The sequence below is a fragment of the Dunckerocampus dactyliophorus genome, chromosome 2 (genome assembly GCF_027744805.1).
Source record: "Dunckerocampus dactyliophorus isolate RoL2022-P2 chromosome 2, RoL_Ddac_1.1, whole genome shotgun sequence".
Taxonomy (NCBI): Eukaryota; Metazoa; Chordata; class Actinopteri; order Syngnathiformes; family Syngnathidae; genus Dunckerocampus; species Dunckerocampus dactyliophorus.
In genome coordinates this window covers 29,170,525-29,187,500 of record NC_072820.1, presented here as the reverse complement: position 1 = coordinate 29,187,500, position 16,976 = coordinate 29,170,525, and the positions used below count along the sequence as shown (strand labels likewise).

At 41.3% G+C, this 16,976-nt stretch overlaps 1 protein-coding gene across 2 annotated transcripts in view; it reads left to right on the top strand.

Annotated features, from left to right (window-relative positions):
- psme4b (proteasome activator subunit 4b) overlaps positions 1–16,976 on the top strand; it is a 47,408-nt gene that overhangs the window by 16,640 nt on the left and 13,792 nt on the right. For both annotated transcript variants that reach the window (XR_008566614.1, XM_054758195.1), the window contains exons 20-41: positions 692–849; positions 925–1,020; positions 1,096–1,151; positions 1,238–1,294; positions 1,378–1,433; positions 4,065–4,163; positions 4,232–4,294; positions 4,357–4,452; positions 4,541–4,672; positions 4,734–4,940; positions 5,006–5,142; positions 5,214–5,267; positions 6,605–6,734; positions 6,823–6,904; positions 7,013–7,166; positions 9,996–10,062; positions 10,136–10,261; positions 10,339–10,491; positions 10,581–10,685; positions 10,924–11,015; positions 11,151–11,282; positions 16,360–16,565. Coding sequence is in view for 1 of the 2 variants with exons in the window: in XM_054758195.1 (XP_054614170.1) it covers positions 692–849; positions 925–1,020; positions 1,096–1,151; positions 1,238–1,294; positions 1,378–1,433; positions 4,065–4,163; positions 4,232–4,294; positions 4,357–4,452; positions 4,541–4,672; positions 4,734–4,940; positions 5,006–5,142; positions 5,214–5,267; positions 6,605–6,734; positions 6,823–6,904; positions 7,013–7,166; positions 9,996–10,062; positions 10,136–10,261; positions 10,339–10,491; positions 10,581–10,685; positions 10,924–11,015; positions 11,151–11,282; positions 16,360–16,565 (2,458 nt within the window). In the remaining variant the exon portion in view is untranslated. The remainder of the gene's footprint in view (positions 1–691; positions 850–924; positions 1,021–1,095; positions 1,152–1,237; positions 1,295–1,377; positions 1,434–4,064; positions 4,164–4,231; positions 4,295–4,356; positions 4,453–4,540; positions 4,673–4,733; positions 4,941–5,005; positions 5,143–5,213; positions 5,268–6,604; positions 6,735–6,822; positions 6,905–7,012; positions 7,167–9,995; positions 10,063–10,135; positions 10,262–10,338; positions 10,492–10,580; positions 10,686–10,923; positions 11,016–11,150; positions 11,283–16,359; positions 16,566–16,976) is intronic.

Genomic DNA, 16,976 nt, shown 5'->3' with positions numbered 1-16,976 from the left:
CCCAGCTGACTTCGGGCGACAGGCAGGGTACACCCTGGACTGGTCACTAGCCAATCACAGGGCACATATAGACAAACAACCATTCACACTCACATTCATACCTATGGCCAATTTAGAGTCTCCAATTAACCTCACATGCATGTTTTTGGAATGTGGGAGGAAGCCGGAGTACCCGGAGAAAACCCACGCGCACACGGGGAGAACATGCAAACTCCACACAGAAATGCCCAGGGGAGAATCGAACCCTGGTCTTCCCGATCTCCAGACTGTTACTATGTTGGCCAACGTGCTAACCACCAAAATGCAACACAAGGGTGCTAATTTGAAAACATCCATCAAGTGACGGGGAAATGATCCTTACAATAAAAGCCTAAGAATTTTTTGCGACCATGACGCTTAGATGCATTTTTTTCCTTGAATAGTGTTTTTTTTCTTTTTTTATAAAGGCAAAAGTGACCTGCAGATCTCATATTAGAAATGAAAAGAAGAAAAACACTTTTATGAAACAACCCTGGTCATTTTTGTGTACTTTCAGCTCCATTTCTCTGCCATTGCAATCGTTAGATGCTTCTCATCTGCACTTCATGGTCACAGAATTTTTGTATATTTTAATAATTTGCTGTGTGATGTGACTGCGTACACAAGAAGCACATCTTTTGCTACCTACAGTAGTTTCTTCTTCTGTGTGCAGGACTGGGGTCGGCCCGGCGATGTGTCAGCTTTGGGTCTGTGCTGGCACGTTCCGAGCCGAGAGGAGGAGAACTTTGTTTTCCAGCTGCTGTTCCGCCTCCTGCATCCCGAGCTGGAGCGAATCAAGGGCCACGTCTCTGGAGATCAGCCAATGAGCAGGTGTGCAGATATTTTTGCAACTATTATTGTGTTGTACAACTGCACTGGATGTGTAATGTCTAACCTCATTTGCAGGGAGGAGCTATGGCAGAGCCTTGCAATCGTACAGCACTGCCTTCTTGGGGCTGGCAGCATGTTGCCCCCTCTGGATGGGCCTCACGTTGCGGACCTGTGAGTCTTGCTGACACACACACACACACACACACCTATTAAAAAAAAAGCGCATACATATGTATTTTTCTTCAGAGTGCCCTCCATGGTGAACCTCGGGGAGGTCAAACTGTACAACGGCGTTGAGTATGGTAAGAAAGCACACCAAGAAGTGCAAGCGCCACCACTTATCACATTTGTCGCCACCACGCTCATTTGTCATCTTGTGCGCATACAGATGATTCACGGCAGAACTACAGAGAGTCCATCTGCCACACCATGAGGCTGCTGCTACGTGAGTAAACATTTCCACACTTAAACAACAGCCAGTGAAGCTGCATGCTAGTCTTACATGGTAATCTTCTCCGATCCAAACAGATCACATTCTGGAGCACACTGAGGATGACACCAAGTCACTGTTTGTCATCATTGAGGTGACCTTGCGATGTCTGTTAGTACCGCCACCGAGGCTGATATCTTATTATTGGCATGTGTTTGTTTCTCAATTAGTTAGTTAGGCACCTTCAAGTATATACTATTTAACTACAATTATAAATATTATTATTCCAAAAAAGATATCTAATGGGCTAACATTTAAATTTAAATAAATAAAGTTGCTTATTGTTGCTGCCCAGTTAGCCTGCCTGTCCTGGGATTTTTTTTTGTTCTCTGCAAAAATAAATCAACTTCAAAACTCACAATTGGGCAAAACGGTATCTCAATATCCGGTTTTGATCAAATAATACACACTCTAAATAAGTTATTATAACATCCAAATTATGTCCACTGGAATACATTGTAGTGGTCTACAACCATGCAGTTCTTTTCTTGCATTTTGTGCCATTGGATATGGATTCTGGATCAATCTTTTAGCTTCTTTTAGCCAGAATCTTATATTGTAACCGCTCTATTTATTCACTAGGTGTGCACGATAATTATCAGACCGATACAGATAAATCCAATAACATTAAAAATAGCTCAGATAACTCATAAGTTTAAAAAAAAACAAAAACAAAAAACTCTCCAATTAGGCAGTACAGTGTTGGTGAGCAAATCAAGCATCCTTTTTTTCTCCTGTCTGTGAAATTAACGACCTGTCCTAACTTCCCCTGAGCTCACTTGAAAACAAACATTCACTGTTCCAGAGACATTTCATGTGGTACTGGCACGAAATGCTCCACGATGAGGGGAAAAAAAACATTGAGCTTCAACACATCAAATCTTATCTGTCACCTGAAACGCTAGCATCTCTGCAATGCCCAGGGTCCGGGCTTGTTCCTACTATTGTGGCGTTTGAAAAGTGCAAAGGGTTTGCCTGTGACGACCCAAGGGTTAAAGTGATCTGTGGTTTCATCATGGATATTTTCCACCATTGAAGATACAGATTTTGTCTGCTAGTAAACCCCTTGGAGCCACGGTTTGTATTTCTGAGCCGCCACTATTTTTTGTTTTGTTAATAGTAGTGATGTCATGATATTTGATTAGGAAAAATCTACAGTCACAGTTTGTAAAATCCAACTTTTTTGAGTTGTTCTTAAAGGGATAGTTCGGATTTTTTGACATGAAATTGTACTACATCCCCATCAGCGGTGTAGTGCATCAACAATGACTTCTTCCCATGAGAAGAGTTCTGGTAGTTTTTTTGTGTTTAAGAAAGTAGTTCCGGATAGTTGGTGGAGTCACATAAGTAAAGCATTCTGTTTCTCAAAACAATATGCGTTCAAAAGAGTCTCTCTTGAAGTCCAGGTGTGCACAAACTACAGTTACATCCACATTTTTTAAAATAATAGATACAGTGTATTGTTAGTATTGTTAGTATTTACCTACTCAATGTTTAATGTGACATAAACCACAGCACACAACACTTTGCTTTTTGTGTGAACACCCGCACACATGGGCACACCCAATTTATTTTCTGCCACACGTGTAGACCATCAATTTGATTAGAGGTCACATGATCAGTGGTAGCCATGACTACATGAACACAAATTGTTGAGGCAAAATAAATAACCAAATGTGAGCACATCTCAACAGATATAAAAAGTTATCGATATCAGTATCGGTCTTGAGAAGCAGAGAGTTATTGGTAGTGTACCCTTGTTTATCGCGGGGGATAGGTTCCCAAAATAGCTCGCAATAAGTGAAATCCGCAAAGTAGCCAACTTAATTTTTTTTACAATTATTACCTATGTTTTAAGGCTGTAAAACCCCTTATACAGACTTTATACACTTTTCTCAGACGGGTATTAACATTTTCTCACATTTCTCTCTTGTTTAAACACTCTCAAAGTTCAAATTTGAATTTTAATGATCAACCTACAAGGTTGGACCCTAAATTTATTAAGTGACTCACATGTATTTCACTCATCTGACCGTCTGCCTTGTCGTCCTGGCGCCGCTCCACTGGAGCGTTTTTGTGGTGTCATATTTTCCTTGTTTTCCTCTTCGAACCGAAGAGTCATTTATTCCCTAATGGCGCCCTACAGCCGCGTAACTTCTACCTTTCTTCAGCAGATTCAGAAGTCCAACTTTTTTTGCGACTGTTGGCTTCCTCTGCGTTTTGGGTGCAGAATGTTTCGGGGAGAAACTTGCAAACAAAGACTGCAAGCTGTTTGCTAGCGATGAGGCAACCGGAGACACGGCAGAGCGGCACAAAGGAGATTGACAATGATCTACAGCCAATCAATCAGGACGCAAAAGACAATGGGCGGTGCAGACAGAAGAGAGAGATGCCGCCTGTGCTAGAGCACAGAACAACACTCCACTTCCCACAATGCAATTATTCTTAAAGGGCCAGGCTTGGCCTGAAACAGTGTTCCTACGCTGAAAAGTATATATATATATATATATATATATATATAATAAAAAATTGCACCAAAAAAAAATGCAAAAAGGTGAACCGCAATGGAGCAAGGGAACCCTATTGGTATTACTTGAAAAAAATAAATCATGCATCCCTATTATTCGCTTAAGGTTTTAAGCCTTGGTGGAGGTCTTCTGCTTCTGCTTTTCCTCTGCGGCAGCCCAGCAAAGTTCTGACCAAGGTTTTTTTTTTTTTTTTGCAGATCGTCAGCGACCTTATGTTTTTCCAAGGCATTCACAAGAAGGAGTTTGACTCGCGCTGGAAGAGCTTTACTCTTGTCAAGAAGTCCATGGAAAACCGGGTGAGCATGGTGGAACAATCATGTCACTTGACTTCAGTTTCAGATTAATGAAGACTTTGTCTCTAAAGCTTCACGGGAAGAAGCAGCACATCCGCGCGCTGCTCATTGACCGCGCCCTGCTGCAGCACGAGGTTGGTTTGTCACATAAAGATCAATAAATATTTCTAAAATGAACCCTTGTCGTTATTGAAAGATGAGGAAGCTAGTGGTCGAGGGCAGCGAATATAAAAAAGTCCACCAGGAGCTTCTGTGTGATCTACTGCTGCTGTCCACCAGCACCTACAGCCAGGTAGAATACACACATTAACATGATCAACCTGCTGAAATACACATTTACTGAGTGTGCGTGCATGTGTGTGTGTGCATGTGTTTTGAAGGTCCGGAGTAGGGCCCAGAATGTGCTGACCACCGCGCTGGTGACCTACAGCTTCTCTTGCAGAGATCTGATACCAAGAATTGTGAAACTGCTCTCACCGCAGCCCACAAATGGCACACAGCAACAGTTCAAGGTAGCCGCTATTAAGGAGATCATAAGGCATGTCACAATACTAGAATGTGGGTTACCCTCAGGGGGCCCTCTACTGCCTTCTGGCGGCACACAGTGTTTGTCTAGCAAGCGTAAGGGACTGGGACTGCGTTGGCATGGTGTGGCCCGCCCTTGTCCGCTGTGGACTCTCGCCTGCCATGACCCTGGAGGAGCACTCGGTTGGGCAGCTCCTGGACGACATCATCGACAGGGTCCATCGGCAGCACGACACCATCGGCATCTTTTTCACCGTGAGCAGCGACCCTCATCATATGATATGCGTCCTGATTTGAATTTAACCCCTAACCCTTTCCAGGTATCTGAGAGCTGCATAGAGGTAGCCACACAAATCGCACGGTTGCACAATCCTGCGCTTTCTTTGGAGCTGCCCACTGTAGAAGAGCTGAAGGAGGGGCTTCAACGCCAGCGAATCAGAAATATTGTCAATGCACGGTAGGAAGATAAACAATCCAGATCTAGAAATAGAAAACGCACTACTTACGTAAATGATTTGGCTTGTTTAGAAAGTATGAGAAGCTGGTGAATGACCTCTTGGACTGCCTTGAAGACAAAGAGCTGTAAGTATGCAATAGGGCATACTGTAAATGTTGTAATTATAGCCGATCATTTACAAGAAGTGCGGAGAGGTCATTGGATCATTGGAGAGAGGCTTTTGTTTTTCTAGTGTAAAAACTCATTGCATAACAAGTTCATTCTTTAACTTTAATAATGATTTGGATTGCATGTCTATTCACAACACGACAGCAACAGAACCAGTGTTGTAATTAGGTGTGTTCCAATACAACTTTTAAAATCCTGATCCAATACAGATATTGCAGCCTTGAATATCGGCCTATACCCATATCAAGTCGATATCAGCACGAATCATCCATACTTGTATTACTTATTTTGTCGTGTGGAATGTTAGAAAAGGCTTGATCAAGTGATATTACTCAAACAGAGAACAATAATCAACCACAGTAAATATGTGGAAAAACAGACCCATTTACTTCTTGAAGCATCTGGGGTATAGTTTTATCCACAGTGTAGTGGCGGCTAGGTATAATAAAGCGAGGTTTGAGGTGCTCAATTAAGTGTTTAAACTCGACTTCACCAACAGGGTCTGGTTATCTTTTCTCTTATAGCTAATGACTTCTTGTCGTCCCATGGGAGTTTCCTGTGTAACGCTCCTTCATTCTTGAAATGTCTTTTTCGGGCTTCTTTTTCACACAGCCGACATCACTCCTATTCCATGCTTAACATGTTAGCACACTCTGTTGTGGTCATCATGTGTGCTCTGGCTGGCCGCTACTGGATAAACGTGCCAGGGCGGAGTTTGGAACAGACTGCTTGTGTCGGAGTGTCAATATTGGGGATTTTAGGAGCAGGTCGATTTAATCCAATACTGTTTGTTTTGGTGGTATTGGCCCGATATACGATATCATTATCGGATCGGGACATTGCGGTAAGAAGCAAACTGCCCAACCAGCATTGATAGCGCTGATTAGATTGTTGAGGTAGATAAAGCTGCTGGTTACTGACCACCAACCAGCATACTGTATATTGTGTATTGTGTCTAAAATGAGTAACCAACTGCATTGTTCACATCCACAGAGCTAGCTGATGGGCAAAACTTTTAGAACACACAACTTAATCAATTGGGTGTTTAATAATTTTACTTTGACACCTTAGCCAGACAATTTGGACAGTTGCATGTTTCCAGTTTTATGGGAACACAATGGAAAAGGCCCCTTTTCTGTTCCCTGTATGCAAAGCAAGGTTCATAAAGGCCCAGTTAGAGGAGTTTGATATGCGGGGAAAAAAAAGCCATCAGAGCCAGAAGGCCCTCTCAGTTCACCTATGACCTCACAAATGCACATTTTCTTCCATTTGCACTTCCTGTCTTGCTTTTCAGGCCATGGAAGTTTGAGCACATGGCTACAGATTTGCTGTCTCTCCTGCTGAGGGATGATCACCCACTGCCGCCGGATGCTGTCCTCTACTTCACACAAGGCCTCATACATGACTCCATCAGCATACGCAAGGTTTGTGCTCATCTACATGTCATTTTCATGCCGCCGATTGTTGGGATAAGATGGGTGAGCCCCCATTTGTACTTATTTTCTCGCTTAGGTGGCAATATCTGCAATGGCTGGGATCCTGAAACAGCTCAAAAGGCCCAGAAAGAAAGTAGCAGTGAAGCCATCAGATATTAGTGAGTAGAAGCATACTCTCACTGGTCACCTCCACAACCTTCACAGAGATAATAACTTACTGTGTAATTAGTGTATACTGTAATAATGTGTGTTTCTTGTGTCTGCAGGCGGCGTGGCTGATCCAGAGGGCATGTGGGCCGGGGACCGCCAGGCCAATCGCTGGCTGCAGTACAATAGCAACAACCTGCCCCTCAGTGAAGAGCAGTGGGACTCTCAGCTGCACGTGGAGAAAACACACGTGGGCTACTACTCGTGGCCAAGGTGAGGAGGGAAATAGCCGCAAATGTGCCATCAAGTTAACCGTGCGTTGATTTGGGGCCTGTGTGTCTTGCGGGCACCTTTATGTCTTTTTAACTGCTGTGCGTAAACCCCATGTAGAAGTAACAGGGCGGAGCTGTTGCACGGGCTGGCCTAGATAAGCCTGTACCAGATGACTTACAGCCAGGCCCAGATTGGACAGGGGATGCATAAGTGGAGGGCAACACTTTGTGCCTCCATATCCTGGCAGCTTAATGGGCCCTTTTTTTTTAAGCCTTTCATTCATTTTCACTGCTTATTTGACGTCAGGATGCGTTGTCCGTGTCTGCTCTCTCTGTGCTCTGCAGTGGATATAAAAAGTCGACACCTTCCATTAAAACACCAGCTTTTTATGTAGAAATATAACAAGATGAGAAATAAAAAACGATTTTTTTTTTTTTTTTTTTTTTTTACAAAAAACCTGGAGAACTAGAATGGCATATTGATTGTACAAATAAATATTGTAGTACAATAATCCTTTGCTTTGCTATGCTTTGAATTTCTCTGCTTCATTCTGTCACAGTTTTTCAAATATATATTAATAAATGATCACAGTTTTGTGGTTGAATACAGCCTATTATAAGTCAAAAATATGCATTTTAAAGCAAATTGTACATATACACTAAGTCCCCAACTAACGAACACAATTGGTTCCAGACGACCGTTCTTAAGTCGAATTGTTCTTAAGTAGGGGAAAAGGTAATATTACCAATGATATAGGTACTACATGTACGCGTATACATATACAGTATACTGTATGTGTATGTATGTAAATATGACTTTGGATGCAGTAGTAATATTAAACGAGGATAATTAATGAAAAAAACAATAATAAAAGTGATATAATAATACGTAATGATAAATATTATTTACCTTTGAAGAGGAGTGGTCGAGCAAACGTCGTCGTGGAGGAGTAGGAGGAGTTATTGGAAAAAAGGACAAATTGTTGTCATCGTTAGACTCTTCTAAAAGAGGTAGTGTTCTGTGGGTTGTGTAGAATTAAGCAGGCCTATTAACTCTTCATAAACTTTAATCACACGCTCTGTCCGGGTTGTATTATACAGCCAACAATGTAGCTTTTTCTCTCCTCCCTTCCACCTCCTCTTGTTCTACCGCTGTTGGTCCCATTAGCAGTGTCACAGTGCCCTCAGCTGGTCAAGCATGTAGCAGTATAAATATGGACTTATAAGGCAAAACACATGAAAATATAGACTAGTTGGCTTTGTTCGTATCTCCGAAAGTTCGCATGTCAGATGTTCGTTAGTAGGGAACTTAGTGTACAAGTAATTCAGAAGACCCATTCAAAGACTTTTTCATACTATGTATTACTCTACACTGGTCACTGGGTGGCAGTAATGTTACATTGATGAGACGATAGCCATCTCAGGAAGTACTTTATACAAGTAGAATAGGAATTTAAAAAAAAAAGAACAAGGAACTCGCCCAATGCTAGTGTGGGAGTTTATATTATGTCTTATATATGTCTTATATGTTTTATTTTCTCATATGTGTACTATATTGGGTAATACATAAAGTAAGGGTGACTATAGGGTTGTTATTTCATGTATAGAGGGCTATTACGGAGGTTGTAAACAGGTTTTCTATGCTCTGCTATGAAAATATTCCATTGATATATCAGGAATCCTACTTTGCGGAAATGTACTTATCATGGTCTGGTCTGGAACCCGTTAACTGCGATAAACAAGAGAATACTGTATTTTCAGGACATTTTCTTTTATTTTTTAAAATTCTATTTATTAAAAACATATGCAGTGACCAAAAGAGGCAGAAATTTCACACATGGAGCCATTAAGTTAGAAAATGATTGCCACGTCTGTATAGTGATACACATTTATCCAAAAAAGGAAATTAAATGTGCTTAAAAATAAATTCAATTTCATTTTTAGGTTGCACTTTTTTGACTGAATTGGATCTTTTTTTTTTCTATTTTTAATTCAAATTCAGTGGGGGTTGTTTTTGTAATTACAGTTGTACCTCAGCGATTCGCAGTTTGAACATTGCACCCTCACCCTATCGCGTTTTTCAAAACTTAATAAATGATTGCTGTTTTGTGGTTGACTACGGCCTATTATTGGTTCAAAATTATGTATATTTAAGCAACTGACTGAATGAACTAAACTAAAACTGAGACTGAATGAACTAAAATACAAATATAGTTTAAGGCATTAAAAGACATTGATGAACTGTAACCTACACTGGCCACTAAGTGACACTAGTAACACACACACACCAGACTTGATCGTCGGAAAAACAGTCTTTTATTGCAGGTTTGAATTATCTCACCACAGACACAATAATAACATCATCATAATAACACGGGCTACTGTTGTGGCTGTACTCTAGCTAAAACTAGACTCTGAATGCCCGACGTCACTTCATGTCCACACATCTGGAAGACATTTATTCCAACACACAGGAGCATGAGTCTTATGTCTTAAATGTCTTATTTTCTCTGATTATATCTACTATATTGAGTAATTGAATATAAAGGTGGCTAAAGAGGTGTTATTTCATGTCTAGAAGGCTCTAATATTAAACACCATATGTAGAAGGTCGTAAACAGGTTTTCTATACTCTAACTACGAAAATATTTGATTTATAAATAGGGAATGTTACATAGCGGAAATTCACTTATCATGGTCAGGTCTGGAACCAGTTAATCGCGATAAACGAGGGATTACTCTATAGCTAATATTTATTTACATATTGAATGCCGTTTTAGCATCATCACAATCTTCATCACAATCACCCCTACTCTTTGTGTTCTTGCAGAGAAATGATGATCTATGCATCTTCGCAAAAGCTAAAAGATGACCTGCCATATGAGGAGATGAACGAAGTATGGCTATACACACACACATACACCTGTTATTCCAAAAGCAAAGCCTCACTGTTCCGTTTTTATTATTTAGGCAGAAAAGATCATCTCGGAATATTTCTCAGACCCAGAGTTCATTGAGCAGCTTATACAGTTTCTCTCTTTGGAGGACCGCAAAGGAAAAGACAGTTTCAACCCACGACGCTTTTTTCTCTTCAAGGTACTGTACGACGACTCTTAGCTCTTCATCATTTCATCATCAAGCCTGTCTTAACGCACTCATGCATTGATTGACAGGGGCTGTTTCGTAACTTTGGCAACGTCTTCCTGCCGCTACTGTGGCCTCACTTGGAGCAGCTCGCCACCGACCCTCACGAGAGCTCGCAGCGCTGTCTGTGCGAGATCACGGCCGGGCTCATCAGAGGCAGCAAACTGTGGAGTTTCAGCAAGGCACTGTACACACACACATGCACATTTGATAAGAAAAGTCTATATTAATAATAAAGTCTCCCTTATTATGTTTGGATTTTGGAGTGCAGGTCAATAGGTTATGGCATCTTTTGTGCCCGCTGATCAGGACGGCCTTGACCAATATCACCGTGGAAACCTACACTGACTGGGGCACCTGCATCGCCACTGCATGCGTGAGTCTGCTCACATACAGTACACTTGTATTCACAGGTCCCATATTACCTTATTTTCCAACAAGTCTCAGGGTCTCACAATAGTATTGGAAGGGAAGGGTGTTAGCCAAAACCTAGCCTGGTTGACACAATTTAGAGCGTTTCAAAGTGCTACTGGCAACAAGGCGTTTTGTCTGTCTGTAGCTGTAATGCTAATGAGCTGTGTTTGTGCATGGTCCCATGGATGGTGGCCCAATAGGAGGGTCGTGACCCCAGGAAGCTACACTGGCTCCTTGAGCTGCTCATGGAAAGCCCGCTCATTGGCGAGGGAAGCTCGTTCCGAGATGCCAGGTGTGTCGGTGTATCTGTTTATGCCATAGTAACCTGAGCCATTGCGTGTCTCGAAATGTAGCCCTAACACTACAACACCCACCCCACCACTCACCCACCCACCATCTCCCCATCTTTTGTCTTTCCTCTTGTCAGCCTGCTGTATGTTATTCAAGGGGGGCTGGCCCAGCATCAGTGGCGGGTGTCGGAACTGCTGCACAGGTTGCTGGCTTACCTGGAACCTAAACTCACGCAGGTGTACAAGAATGTGCGAGAGCGCATCGGCAGGTAAGATAAATTGCTGGTTGTTCTTAGCCCCGCCTCAAAGAGAGTAGGGGCAAACATGCGTATTTGTAACTGGAAGTCATGTAAAACTCATAGCAAAAATGCAGCATAGAGACGCCATTCTCCCATGTGGAAATCGTTCAAATACAGTGGTGTAAAAGTGGGGGAAAAAAAGTGAAAAACCCCTTTCTGATTTTTTATTGCATGCATGTTTGTCACACTTAAATGTTTCAGATCATCAAACAAATTTAAATATTAGTCATTAACAACACAACTGAACACAATACGCAGTTTTTAAATGAAACTTAATTATTAACTCATTCAGTCCCAGCCATTTTTTAAAAAGACAACCACTTCAGTACCAGCCATTTTAGACTATTCTGACTGATCTTCTGCACGCCATACTACTCCACGCTCTCTCACTTCTTCCCTACTGTCATGTGTGATTCTTCCATTAAAATGATCCCTGCTTAGCTCTTATCAAATGCACTTCTGGCACCTTGTGGCCATTTTCATGGCTTAAAAGTACTCTGAAATGTTCATGAATTAGTGCAGAGTTGCATCATCACCGCTTTGCCTGTCACGCAAAAAATCATAAAAGACATAAATCCGTTGTTGGGATCAGGTATTGAAAGAGTTAAGGGAGAGAAAAAAATCCAAACCTACCTGGACCTGTGTGAAAAAGTGATTGCCCTCTCTGTTAAAATATAACTGAGATTAATTGAGCTCTATCAGTCTGGAAAAGGTTATAAAGCCATTTCTAAATCTTTGGGACTCCAGCAAACCACAATGAGAGCCATGTTTCACAAATGGCCAAAACTTGGAACCAAAATTACCCCAAGAGCGCAGCAACAACTCATCCAAGAGGTCACAAAAGACCCCACAACAACATCCAAAGAACAGCAGGTCTCACGTGCCTCAGTTAAGGTCAGTGTTCATGACTCCACCATAAGAAAGACACTGGGCAAAAACGGCCTGCATGGTAGGGATGTCCCGATCCACATGTTTTGGCTTCCAAGCCGAGCCGAATTGTTTTATAGTCTTGCCGATCCAATCCAGTACCAATATTTTTTTGCAACCAAAGTATTGCTGAATTAACTTTTTTATTACGCAGCATGACCAACAATATTTTTTGGGTTTTGTAACAAACCTCTGTGAGTCAGGTCCCTAATCCAATAAAAGTCCATCCAATAAAAGATTACAATTGGGAAAAAAATGGGCGTGCAAAATGCTTTTAGGGCAGGACTAATCATTTGACATGGTTATAGATCAATTTGTGATGTGATTTAGAATATATGACTTTTTTTTTTAACACATCTCTATTAGGGCCCTATGAAATCATTTTTATTTTTTTCCAAACTCCTTTTTTTCCATTTTAATATTTTAGAATTAAATTTTTTACCTTTTCCACTTATTTTACCAGCATAGAGTGTGTTAGTGAATAAAATGCAAAAATCCTTACATTTATTGATGCAATACATCATTGGCCCATTGTGTCCAGTAAGTGAGAAATGGATGTAGCTTAGCTAACATTTCTAATGGGATGTCAGCCTCAGCACATATTGCTACTACATCTTCAACAAACTCTAATGCCCGTGCTTGTGATTAAGGAAGATGTAATCACACATGTAATTCCAATTGCGTTATTAATGTAGGATATTTTAATGACACCCTTATTTTGTTGACTCCAATGTGACCGAGCGCTCTTATTTTGAAGGCCGGAATGTGTTGTGTGTTTGGACCTGTTTAGTAGTGTTTGTGCGGTCTCTATTATAAGCGAGCAGTGGTTAGAGCAGCACTTCCTGTGCAAGCTCCCTACACCATCACGCAGCAGTCCGGGCACAGTGAGGGGGAACTACCGCTGTCGCTATGGAGCCGAATATCCAACGTCCAACATGAAGCTAACTTCACCACGGTACACCGTGGACATGTCTACATGGTGGTGTTGCGTTTTCTTCTTGTGGATGGCGTGAGTCGAGTGGCAACCAGCTTTGAGGCGCATAACTGCACCTAACATGTTGGAGTGTGGCTCAGAGTTACGAATGTGATACGGCAACTGGATTGGCCCGATCTCATGGCGGAAGCCGATATTATCCGATCTTTACAAATACAGCAAATCAGCGGGCGATCCCGATCCTGAAGATCAGGCCAGCTGTGAGACATAATCCCTCCGTGTCCTAGGTCTGCCCCGGGGCCTTCTCTCGGCTGGGCATACGGACTAGATGTCCGAGCCACCTCAACTGGCTCCTCTCGATGTGAAGGAGCAGCGGCTCTACTCCGAGCCCCTCCCAGTTGACTGAGCTCCTCACCCTATCTCTTAGGGTGAGTCCAGCTACCCTACGGAGGAAACTCATTTCAGTCGCTTGTATCCGCTATCTCTTCTTTCGGTCACAACCCAAAGCTCATGACCATAGGTGAGGGTGGGAACATAGATCGACCGGTAAATTGAGAGCTTTGCCTTCTGGCTCAGCTCTCTTTTCACCACGACGGTCCGGTACAGCGACCGCATTACTGCAGACACTGCGCCGATCCACCTATCGACCTCACGCTCCAACCTTCTCTAACTCATGAACAAGACCCCGAGATACTTGATGATTACTCTTATACACACAAAGTCATTTCAGTTTGCTTGAAAACATCAATGTTATGTGTGCCATTGCAAACATTAAATTATATCTCACAAGAGTTGTTCTTCAACTGTGCTTCTTTACTCGTCCTTCTCCACATGCAGTGTGTGTGTGTGTCCACTCACGTCGCTAAATAGTCCTAGTTTTCACTGGAACTCCTTCCAAGCATTGACAGACACAAGTGGCTTTCTTGCAAAAGGTTTATTTGAAGCTTGTTCTCCAAATCCAGCGTGAAAACTAAGTAGAATACATACAGTATGACAGTATTAGTCACCGTCCAGCCAAGAGACAAGCGACATTCATGCGTGTGAAAGTTTGTGCTTGTGTCGTTTGTTGCCTCCTGTGTGTGGCGCCCATAAGTCATCAAAGAGGCATGTTTAGCTTGTCACTGTCTCGTTTTCGTCAAGAAAAGCTTAGTCAATTAAATGATTCATAGGAGGCGACAAACGACCGCGATTGGCGTAATTCATCGCCACGAAACCATGCACACAGGAGACGACAAGCGATTGTGACCAGGTTCCATTGAAAATGAATGGAGTCAGGCGATGCGTGGCACCCATTAGTCATTGGCACCGTTGACAAAAAGAACACTATATCATAACGGGAAAAAAGTTCAGGAAACGCAGAGAAGCTACCTTTTTTGCCGTTTGCTAAACAGTTGTCGCTCTCGTCGATTGGAGCTAAGTGAACACACTCTAGTTTACAGTGAGCAACAAGAAGCACAATTTGTACTAAAATCAAACTTTAAATATTGTTGGAACTCAAATGTACTTATTACGTTATTATGCATTATTATTATTATGTATTGTTATTTATTAAGTATGTGTTATTGCACTACACATTTGATGTGATCTCTTCCGTGTATGTTTATTAATTCTTATTCTCTTTTCTTATTTTTCTTATCTCTCATGTCCTGCCTTGGTTGCTTTATTTTGTGATTAACTTAGTGACGATATTTTTGCAGAGCTGCTGGAAAGTGAATTTCTCTTGGAGATTAATAACGCATCTATCTATTTATTTATGTATGTGAAATGCAGCCACCTGGAAGAATGTCCAGCAATGCTCCGAGGAGGGCTTTGAAGTGAGGCTTGCTAACTAGCTTATAGCGGTCTCGAAATAGTGGATAAAATCCGTCTGAAAATTGATTATGGAGCTCAAACAGTGCAGTGAAAGAATGAAGGACATATACAAGAATGTTTTCATGCACATTGACTGGGTGTAAGAACAAGTATTATTTTCATTATGTGTGACACTGGGGTGAGCTTTCACTGCTTTCCGACTGTCTCGTTTTCAACTATTTTATCTTGGTCTTCATATATCACACCATGTACACTCACACAATTGGAGAAGATCATTTCAACGATATGCAATGTGTATTCGTTTTAATCTCCAAAAGTATGTATGTGGCTATGGTTTATGCTTGCCCCCTGTCTGCTCACCAGAACTGCCTCTAGGTCACGGGGTTGAAACCCAGCAATAGATGAGTTCTCTTCTACTGCACAAATTAATAAGTGTTACCTAGTATTATCATGTTATTGTCGGTCATTATCAGTATATTAGCATGATAATACTATTAATACAAATTAATTCTGTTGTATAATTATCAGCAAATACATATTTTGTAGGCAATAGTTAGTTTTGATTAAATATTTTATTAGATTTTCATTAGGATGCGTTAGCACTATCTATATTTCTTGAATGATTCATGATTAACCAATATGTATAATTGATAACTCAAATATTATTTGCAGTAGAGGATATTAGTTCATTATTCAGAAAATATTGGTACCGTATTTAATTATTCATGATTAACTGCTATTCATAATTGTGATTAAAGTATTAATATAATATAAAATATTGGAAAATATGTTTTATATGTATGAATAAATTGTTTTGAAATATAGTCGTAATGATTTTAACTTATAATTCAGGGTATCAGTGTGGTCTTAAAAGTCCTGAAATGTCTAAAATTCACTTAAAATATCATAAAATGTCTTAAATACAATTTTGGAAGGCCTTTAAACTGTATGAACGTTACTTTTGAAACAAATGCATAAACTTAAGTCTCACTTTTTAAATGTTTAGATTTTTAACTACCAAGCTAACTACAAAACGGTACCTTTCAGAATTGATCAAGCACAACCAGCAAGTGTACTTTGCTTCATGCATTTTGTTTTTTGACTGTATGGATGTGAAATGGATGTTAAATTGTATTCTTTATAGTGTCACACATGACTTGATGAAACCTGCAGAGACCCTGAAATAATAAGTAAAGGAGTTACTGTATATCATTATTTTTTCCATTTTTGCCAGTGCAGAGTGTAACATTAGAAAGAAAGGTTGCAGTTTATTTGTATGCACTGTCTATTTGCATCTGTCCCAAGTTTTGGATTTATTTATTTTTTCACGCTCTTTCCCGCCCCTCTTTCTATTATTTTTGTCTCTCCCTCTAGTGTGCTGACCTATATCTTCATGATCGACGTGGCCCTGCCCCACACGCAGCCCACCTCATCCCCCCACGTGGCAGAGTTTGTCACTCGGGTCCTGGAGCGGCTCAAGCCTCTCACATCCGAGGCGGAGATCCACAACCACGTGCATGAGGAGAACGCCCCGGAGACGGAGGACGAGTGTACCCAGGCTGTCAAGCTGCTCACAACCGGTCAGAATGCCGATGCAGTTCTTGCAAGCTGTGTAGCACAAATAATAATAGTAACAATGCAGTTTGCTTGAAAAAGAGTAGTCAGGTGTGCACCTCCCAGAAAGGAGTCATAGGCCATGTACATTTGGGAGAAAGTGGCTAATTTTAGCTGCTTCAAAATGCTGCAGTCTGCAGTAGACTTTATTAATCATGCTCACTATTAAAATAGGCCGCATTGCTTTGTATGCCTCCTTTTTGGACATTAACATTTAGCAGGGGTGTCAAGAGACACCTAACTCACAAGATGAGACGATGCACAAGACTGGGTCCACAAGGACTCAGCTGATGTCTTCATCTTTGTTGGTGGCTTGTGTTTAATTACCCAATAAATGCATGACGCAAGAATCACTTATATGCGCACCCTTACTCAGT